Below are 10143 nucleotides of genomic sequence, written 5' to 3'. Positions count from 1 at the left end.
AGCTGAGTCGTTAGCCGCTAATGAAGCTTCCGAGTCCGAGAGGTTAGCCATACCTTCTTCGTCCGTTTCTTCTCTTACCGTTGATTTTCGGGACACCAAAGTGCTCCTTGATTTGGATTTGGGCATTCCGGCTCACTTTTATGTTTATTTTACATCCCGCATTTGTAGGTAATTTCTGCTTTTTTTAAAAAATTGTCGGGGAGCCACCTGGTTAAGCTGTCGCCATCTTGCTTGCTCACCCGGAAGTCCCCATGTCTTTTTTTTTAAAGAAAAAAAATATTATTACATAGAAAAGCAGTATGTTTTTTTCATTCTATTCTTTAACAGGGTGTTGAATCACAAACTAATTTTATTTACCATGCATTAGCCTTTAAAATGTTTTAGTCCAATTATTAGCCTGCTACAGCAAGGAACCAAATTAAAAACAATTCAGACAATTAAATCTTCTTTTACTTCACCACATGAATTATTTGTAGAAGCTTCAACACAATAATCTAATCAATAAAAAAAATACAGTCAACCACAGGTTCACAAGTTTTAAGTCCTACAAGAGTTTTAGATTTAACCTAAAAATTCAGCACAAAAAGGGTTAAAAGTCCTCTACAACTGAGACTAATAATGTCAGATAAAAACAACCACAGAGTTGCTGCTAAAAAAGGTTTGAGGGTGAACTTAGTTCTTCCACAGACCTCTCTTCTCATTTTGATTTCTTTTTTTTGTTGTTAACAAACAAACAAACAAACAAAAAAACCTGAAGTGTTATTCCCTTAATTTTAAAACAGCTAAGAATCAGATTTTTTTTTTAAATTCTGTCCTGTGTAAAACATATATATATATATATATATATATATGGAGAAATACCAGGGCCTCAGAGAGGAACTGGAAAAGGCCTGGAAGGTAAAGACCACAGTGGTGCCTGTGGTCATCGGGGCCCTAGGGGCAGTCACCCCCAAACTGGAGCAGTGGCTACAACAGATCCCAGGAACAACATCAGACATCTCAGTGCAGAAATGTGCAGTTCTAGGCACAGCCAAGATACTGCGCAGAACCCTCAAGCTCCCAGGCCTCTGGTAGAGGACCCGAGCTCAGAGGATGAAACAAGACCACCCGCGGAGGGTGAGAAGGGATTTATATAAATATATATATATATATATATATATTTTTTTTTTTTTTTTTAACTAATTTTATAATTTGCGCTTTATTTTTATAAAGTAGTACAAATGGAAACACTTATGTTTTCTTATGCATACCTGAAGATATCCTATGTTGCCTTCACTGGAGCCCAGGCCTCCAAGGATGATGGGGTAATGTGGGTCAAAGTTTGTAACAAATTCACAAGGCAGAGAAGAGATTTCTACTCTGATGTACATTCCTGGCCGGAAGCCTTCATACTGCACCCTAGTATCATCATGCATATCTTCAAACTCGGCTTTGTTTAACTGGGGACAAAAGCAAAACAAAAAAATTGTTTCTGTAATTAAGAATATCTGTTCCATAAGGCATTGACCGTTTGAGCAAATTGTAAAGTAATCTACCTCGGCCTGCTTCTGCATCTCTTCTTTCAAGTCATCGAAGTAAGTGGCATCGCCATCATCGTATTCTGTGTCAAATTGCTCCTTTAGCCTGCGTTTCTTCTCCAGACGCTTGTTCTTCTGAACCTCTTCGTCATCCATCTTCACCTGCACGTCTTTGAGTTCGTTGTTCTCTTCATCATTCTGCCGATCACAGGGGGGCATGAGGGAAATGGTTTAACAGGACCAACTAAAAAGCATCATTTCGTTGGCAGGAACATGTTTTTGTCAAATTAGTTCACAAACCGGTGATCTGTTTGAAAATCTTTACATGTTCTGGTCAACAATTGTTTGCAAGAGCTGAGGAAGGAGGAAAATACTGTCCTAATTGTTTTATTTACTTTAAAGTATGGGTGACATTTAATACTTTCTGCTGAAAAGCAAAGTCAAACATGTCTTTGCCAATGTCTGTGTTTGTGTGTCTATCTGTTAGCAAAATATCTCATGGACCACTTGTCAAATTTTATTACTTCCACCAAGGAGGTTGTTTCCAGTGGTGTTGGTTGGTTAGGCTGTCTGTCCATCTGTTAGCAAGATTACTTAAAAACTAATGAACAGATTTTGATGAAATTTTCAGGAAATGTTGGGGCTGTCACAAAACTATCAGGTGTTCAAATTCTGGTGGTGACCCAGATCACGATCCAGATCCTACAATTTTATTAGAACCCTATGGTCTCAGGGGAGGTTTGCGCTTTCTGAGTGATTCTTGTCGAAAGTTGCAGAAAGCAATTTTTAAATGAACATCTACAACTGATGAACTTTCGGAGTAATCCCATTTCAAAATGGCTGCCACAGCCAACAGACTTAAAAAAAAAGTCAATTTTGCAGAAATTTTGCTCAAATTTGGTGTGATAGTAGCAGAGAGTGATCCCCAACACAAACTAAACAAAATCTTTGTTTAAAATTTTGCCATTAACAATAAAGCGTCAACTCGGTCTGTAAGTTAGCAAAATATTTGATGAATTGAGGAAATTTTCAATTGATGAAATTCTATAATTGGTTAACTTATGAACTCAACTGGATTCAAGATGGCAGCGACAACTAGCTGGACACATTGTCTCAGGGATCTCCTTAAAAGGAATTTAAATCACAGAAATGGCATGACGCAAAATTTTAGTGGTTGTGACGCTGACTTTTTATAACTAGCATAGCTTTAAACTGGCCAAAATAAAACTTTTTGTGTAGTGAAACAACCTCATTGCTTCTTCAATCTTTGTGTTCCTGTTGTGTCACGTCATACCTCAGCCTCATCCTGCTCCGCTGCTTGACTTGTGTGGACTATTCCTGTTTCCAAATCTTCAAAGTCCCCATACAGCTTCTCTAAATAAAACATAACAAAACTGTTTCACTAAATGACATTTATGAAATGTCAATATTCTGAGATTTGATTCCAGTTCAATTTAAAGCTTCATCTCTGTTTTTTTCTTTGTTTGTTTTTTTTAACATTTTTTGGACTGAAATTCCAAACTTAGATATAAAAAACTGATAATAAGCTAACAAACTAAATTAGGATTTAAAAACCTCAGCTCAACAGACCAGAAATAACACAAGCTAAAATGGACTAAACTAAAAGGTACCAAAGGGCAACTAAGAGGTAAGACATTTCAATAAAAGACCAACTAAAGGTGTCAAAAGGCTTGGAAAAAATTATTACATTACATTTATTTAAAACACAGGCAAAGATAAGCTAAACTAAAATATAAAATAAGCTTAGCCAAGAAAACTAAAACAAGTTTAAGCAAGCAAAGGCAGGATAAAAAAAAAGACTAAGTCTTACTAAAATCAACTGAGGAAAACCAAACTAAGATATAAAAAGCTAACATAAACTTAAACTAAATATGATTTAAGATCCTCAGCTGAACAGACTAAGATAAACTATACCTTTGATAAAGCTAATTCAACTAAATTTTCTGCCAATTCAACTGTGCTAATGCTGATTCAGTTATAGGTTAAGCTACATGTAGCAACATGAAACAAATGCCCCTTTTCCACTGGCTCTACTTCAGCAGCCCCACTCTACTTGGCCCGGCTTGGCTCGGCTCTATAAAAAAATGCATCGCGTTTCCATCGGCCAGGTTCGGTGGGTAGCAGAGGAACGCCTCCTTGCGTTGGGGGGAGGGGGAAGGGAGCACACCTCCAGACTTCCTATGCCAGGAGTTGTTCTTGATGAGTGTGCGCTCCCAAAACTTGGCATCATTTGTGGAGCTTTTTCAATTTTTCCCGGCACTGTCGAGATGTCCAGTTGTATCCAGCTCCAGCCATCCGTTCTGCAACCTCAACAAAAACTTTTTCATTTATTGTTGCCCCATCTAGCTGGCGCTGAATGCTGCAGTCCCCAATAATTGCATGAAAAGCCTGGACCTCGTTGTTGCTCCAGGGAATAAATTTTTTGTGAGGACTCTATTGCTGATCTCTCGCTTCGCTACCGTTTCAAAATTGTCTATCGATGTTTTCTTTGCTCTTTACGCTTGCATCTGACCACACCCATGACCAATGAGTGAACAGAAGCTAAGTTTGCATCAGCCACAAACTGTTTGGGGATTGTTCATGTCCAGTAAAATGTGTTCTGTAGCCAGCTTCAACACTCGACCCTAAAAAGGCAAATTTAAGTTTTTGGCATTGACGGAGACAGACCAAAAAATGGTTCATATTCAGCGTCTCCGACACTGACACACACACAGGCACGAGCGTACGCCCTCACGCAGGTGAACAAATGCTCCCGCCAGCAGACAGAGGGCACAAAAAAACAATATGTTGCAAAAACCTGCAAAGCAGGTAAGAATATCTCAGTTTTTTTAAACCTGCTGAAAGTGGTTCTGATTGCAGCACTTTCTCTGCTGTGAGTAGCACCAGGAGTAGCTCTCCCACTCCTGGTTCACCTGAAGAGGGTCCAAGAACACAAAGGAGCCCAAGAGCTTTGTGTCTACGGAGGACCAAAACTGACAGAATTAAATATAAAAGCAGACTTTAAATAAAGGCCAAATAAATGTATTCATATGCCTAAAATGCATCAATTAACTTAAAAAGGAGAACTTTACCCTCTGTTTTTTTTATTAATTTGACATTATTATTTTTTTTAGTTTAGTTCCAACAAAATTTATTTTTAAGCACATAATTTACGGTTTATAAAAACATTCTTTGTTTTTCCTTTTTCTTATACAAGCCTTTTTGTCTCTTTATTTTCTTATTTTCTCCCCACAAGTCTTTTTATTTCCATATGCAAATGTAAATTGAAATTTTTATTTCCAGGCACTTACATATATTTAACTTTGTCATTTTAGCTACTGTTCTGCTGCTTTTAGTTACTCTTCTGCTAGTTTTAGCTTCTAGCTATTGTTGTGCTGCTCGATTTTAGCTAATGTTTCTTTGCTTTTAGCCTGTGTTCTACATATTTTAGCCTCTGTTTTGCATATTTTAACTTTACCAACTCAGTTTCAGTTTCAGCAAATTGCAGCAAAGCCATTCAGCAGTCAGCATTCAGCCTGTATCTCTGTGTATAAACAAACCTATTTTTCCTAACTCTAATTAAAAGTCTAAATCAGGGCGATATGAGGTAAAAGAAATACAAAGATTTTTACACTTTGACTTTTTGTTTTGTCATGTTTTGTCTCTTCAACTTCCTTTTACATATAATAGCTTTTTTAGAACAAGATTATGTAAATGTTACTCTGTATTATAGAGATTCAGAGGTTTCTCCATCCAAGCGGTTCTGACATGTCTGTGATGAAACTAAAGTACAAACACCGGCCATATTTTAATTGGTCCCTATGTTTGCCAATTTGGGCTTGTACAAAGTAGCTTCTTTTTTAATTTTACAAATCTATACCTATAATTTTCAAAGAAAGTTTTTACAATAAATGTGCTTCTCTTCTTACCATCCTGCTTCAGGAGAATAGCAGCATCTTGGCCCTTCTCCCACTTCCCCGTCACAAAACAATCTCTGATTGAGTTTAACATCTGAAAAAGACGATAAATTAACTTATGTAGGTTTTTATAGGAAGCATTCTGATAAGCAACACATTATGTACCCAGATACACAAGCCGTTTCAGACAGGACAGGGTGATTGAAACTACTTTACCTCTTCCAAATCCCAGTTGTGAGAGGTGTCAGGAGTGAAATGAGAGCAGTCCAGTGCATTTGCCTGAACCTTTTTGCTCTTCTGAGGGAGGCTGACTTTGAACAGTCCTCCCAGCTCCTCCTCCTCTTCCTCAGAATTCTCTGCTTCCACAACTGCAAAACAAAAACAAGGGGTTGTTACTAGGCACCTACAATATGAAATACAGGTTAAATTTATTGCTTCAGTTCACTATGAAGCACCGTTAAATAATAAACATGTTCATGATTTGTCCTTGTTGCCCGCTTAGTAACTTTGTTGCTGTATATAGCAAGGTTTTTAGCCCTCTCTTGTGACTCCCTTTCAAAAAAGCATCTAATGAGCTTTTCTCTGTGTTATTGGAGACACTGATGTGAAAACATAGATGGCTTTTACTTTTTTCAATGAGCAGCACGTCCTGCCGTGGGCCACCGTCCCAAAGCATTCACAGGTGGTGCAGTCAGAGCAGGAGATGTTCACCTCCTCTGTGAAAACTGGTCTCCAGACTTCTAATAAATCGTGGATGCGCAAAGTTCCCCCTGACAGACCCAAGGCAGGATGTACATGTAAAATTGTCTCTCTCTAAAATAAGTCACTGCACTAGGATAACTCAGCCTCTTTTTTGGGTTACCTTTGCAAGTTCCAAGCCAGAATAAGTTTTAAATTGTGACCACAAGAAAAAAAAAATTAGATAAAAGAAAGTTAATTTGAAATTCCGAACATATACAGGGTTTCCCCCGGTGCCTCCGCCGCTTGGCTAAACTCCGCCGCTAGGCTAAGCTCTGCTTGTTTATTGTAAAATATGTAATTTTTTGTACACGTTTTTTCAAACAGCTACCATTCTCTACTTCTTTATATGGTAACACCTACTACAACATACAACATGTCATGGACAAAGGGTTTTCAGACAGCCAATAGCTACTTTCCTTAATGAGGAGTTGGCAAGGCTGCCAGTGGTCATTGTGTGAAGGGCGGGGAACACCCTGAACAGGTTGCAAGTCTATCACTGGGCCACATAGAAAGAAACAAGACAGATAATCATTCACATCCTCACTCACACCTAGTGACAATTTAGAGATGCCATTTAACTCAACATGAATGTTTCTGGTTTGTGGAAACTGGAATACCTGGAAAAAAATCCAAACATGCAAACTCCAAAAAGAAAGGCAACAACTGGGTTGTGAACTTGTGACCTTTGTGTTGTGAGGTGATAGCTCTAACCACTGTTCGCCATGCCACCTAAATTCGGGCATGTCCTTGCAAGAAAAATAGCACAAACCCTGTGATCTATGGGGATAAAGTGTCTCTCTGAACTGTGAGCCTCTACAGAAATGAAGAATACAACAAAGGGAGGATCAAATAGTTACATACTTGCCAACCGTCACGCATTGGGCGGGACAGTCCCGCATTTAGCCCCCCCCCCGTCCCTTGTCCTGCATCACCCTGTGCGGGACAGCCAAAAGTCCCGCATTTGGCCCTCACACGCCACACTTTGTATTTCTCGTGCAAAAAAAAAAAACACGCGCGCACAACCGTTTTGTCAGTTTAACGCTATATTTAGCAAGTTTTCAGATCCCTCTAGCATTTTTTTAAAGCGACAAATCTAGTGACTTTGGCGGCTAAATGTAAGAAAGCACTCATTCTGCAGCGTACTGTAAGCCCCGCCCACTTCCCCAAGCACTGACAGCTGTCAATCTCACCGCAGAGAGACCTGCTCCACTGTCCACAGTGGCACCCCCTTGAGCACGCGCGGAAGCGCGATTGTTTTCGTGTGAGTCATGTTGTCATCTGATGACAGAGAGCTAAAGATGGAGAGGTAGAAAACTGAAGAGGCCAAAAGATAAAGATGTAGGCATGAAAGATGAAAGCTTTTCAAGAGGCCTGGAAATGTTCAGGTTAGCTAAAGCTACTAATAAATAACAAGTTCCAGTTGTTTACTGATAAGTATTTACAATATAACAGCTGAGAGGATGGAGAGAAAGATCAGAACTTGAGAGCCCTGATCTTAAACAACTATGATATGTGTTTAATTCAAATGAATTGATCTGAATTCAGGAAAATCCTGTTGAATCTATGATGTTTGTGTGTATTTCTGGGAGTGATGTTTTAAAGACATGATCAGCTGATGAATAGATAAGCTGTGTGTGGCAAAACCTTTTATATACAACTGTATATATTTGGGCAGACAGACTTAAACACAGATAATGTAATACTTAAATGTGAATGTGTGTGTATGTGTATGGTTGGGGGGAGGTGAAGGGGGATTCCACGCTATGTTGTCCCACATTGACATTCCCAAATGTTGGCAAGTATGTAGTTAAGGAGGAAACATTTAATGTGACGTAACGACTGGGCTCTGAGTTGGCTCTCTGGATGTGGAAAAACTAAACCAGTTAAGAAGCCGTACTAACACCAGTCCTGGTCTAGCACTGGAACCTCTTTAGTGAAAAAAAAGGTTTTAATGATTTTAATTTATCTATGTATTTATTAACCTTGTGATGTTATGGATGAGTGCAATGTGTCTGTGCAGTGTAAGCCCTCTGTCAAAAGGCTAATTTCTCCCAAGGGAGACAAATAAAGAGATTTTAACTTAAGACTATTTTAATCATCAAAATCTTAGGTAACAGTTCCTACACCATCAGGCATAAACATGTTTCCAGATTACACTCGTCTTAAAAAAACCTAACCCTAACCCTAATAAAGTGGCCGGTGAGTGTGTATTCCGATTCGTGGTTATCTACAGGGGGCTTTGGTCACTCTCTTGAATGTCTATGCTCCTCCAATGTCTAAATTGAAATTATTTAAACAAATTTTTGAGCTACTAGTCTCGGATGTACAGAGAACTTTATTCTGTGGTGGTGATTTTATTGTTACTATGTGACTATTTTATGTGACTACACCTAACTCTGGATACATCAAAACCATGCTACAAAGGAGAAAAGACTAATGATGAGGAAGCTTGGTCTCTCAGACATATGGAGGGATCTGAACTTTACCTTCTTCTCCCACCTGCATTTGGTGTGTTTTCGACCCGATTACTATCTAATGTTTCAAAGTGACATGTATGATCAAAAAACTTGATCTGAGGCCCGGTAAAATTCTTGTTGGGCTGGTAAATCTTCTAGTTTACCGGCCCAACAGCACTGACTGACTTTAAAGTTAATTTCCGTCCCTGAGTTTTACTACAAGTGTGAATAAAGCCAGATGCTCTGTGTACCTGAACCATAGACCAGTTTTCTCAGATTTGGAACAGTTTCCTGTTGCCGTAGAAATGCCTCAGCTGCTTTCTGTTGTAGTCCATCCTTCCACCTAAGAGCCCCTGCAAATTAAAAAACAAGGAGAGATGCAGCAATCTGACAAAAGACACAACAATCACAGCTTTGACTGTTTCAACTCTTCAATATCAAAAGCAAAAACCTTCTCATAACAGATTTATTTATTGAAATATTTAATAAGCACCTTCAGCAAAATTATTTTTTATAGCTTTAAATAAACTTTAAACAGCAGTTGGCAAAGGCTTTCTGCACTGTCTGCAGTCAATAACAGTTGGAAATAGCAGAGACAAGACATCTGACACCGAGACTCTAAAATCTTTACTCTATTGAGACAGACTTGTTCAAAACACTGTAGAGGCTTGTACCAAACCTCTAATCACATGACTGATTAGGTATGTGATTTTATGTCCCAACAAAAGACCAGAAGACAGGTGACAGCTTTGAATGTTTGACACCATTTCATTTTTTATAAAGTTTTTGGTTGCCATAATTACAGCTGACCACTAGATGTCACTGATAGCGTCTGTCTTTGAATCTTTTTATTTGGTAAAATCACTGGCTCAGATGACGTATCTGAACTGTTCTTAAAATATGGTGACCAGATGTCCCCGATTTCCGGGGACGGTCCCCGTTTTAAACAACCTGTCCCCGGCTAAAGCTGTCCCCGATTTTGCATTTTATGAATAAGAAAAAAAAAGTGTGTTTAGACAGTTATTATTGTAATTGAGAATAGGAAGTGCGAGTGAGCGCGAAACAACAGCTGTTACGGTAGCTGATGATCGCGGCAGTGTGACGTCACACACAGCGCAGAAGAGCAGAGCGTGTTGCCTTTATAAAAAAATCAAAAAAAAGACAAAGCACAGAGCTTGAGACACCATGGAAGCTGGAGCAGTCCTGAGATCGTAGGTATAAATCGACCTGCATTGCTTGGACTGGCGCAAATCCCTAACGCCAAAAAGTTTGAGTTACGGTAAAAATAAAATTAAAATAATCCTAAAAACAAGCTAGGGTTGCAGTCCATCCCATAAAATTCGGGGTGTGTTCCTTCGATGGAACAATGGAGCTTCAGGTTGTGCAGGGGCGTCAAACAGCAGCTGGCTATGTGGAGATGTTGCAGCGGGCATCCCTCATGACTGAGGGCCCTCGTCTGTGTGGTAATGATTGGGTTTTTCAACAGGACAATGCTGCAGTTCACAATGCCCG

At 39.1% G+C, this 10143-nt stretch overlaps 1 protein-coding gene across 2 annotated transcripts in view; it reads right to left on the bottom strand.

Moving 5' to 3' along the window:
• Positions 1–10143, bottom strand: part of bms1 (BMS1 ribosome biogenesis factor) — a 52899-nt gene that overhangs the window by 17442 nt on the left and 25314 nt on the right. For both annotated transcript variants that reach the window (XM_037981754.1, XM_037981757.1), the window contains exons 11-16: positions 8883–8984; positions 5651–5802; positions 5447–5528; positions 2812–2891; positions 1536–1715; positions 1251–1439 (exon numbers count right to left, since the gene is read on the bottom strand). In XM_037981754.1, coding sequence (XP_037837682.1) covers positions 1251–1439; positions 1536–1715; positions 2812–2891; positions 5447–5528; positions 5651–5802; positions 8883–8984 — 785 coding nt within the window. The remainder of the gene's footprint in view (positions 1–1250; positions 1440–1535; positions 1716–2811; positions 2892–5446; positions 5529–5650; positions 5803–8882; positions 8985–10143) is intronic.

This window comes from Kryptolebias marmoratus, linkage group LG2, assembly GCF_001649575.2.
Source record: "Kryptolebias marmoratus isolate JLee-2015 linkage group LG2, ASM164957v2, whole genome shotgun sequence".
NCBI lineage: Eukaryota > Metazoa > Chordata > Actinopteri > Cyprinodontiformes > Rivulidae > Kryptolebias > Kryptolebias marmoratus.
This window is presented reverse-complemented; position numbering and strand designations above follow the sequence as displayed.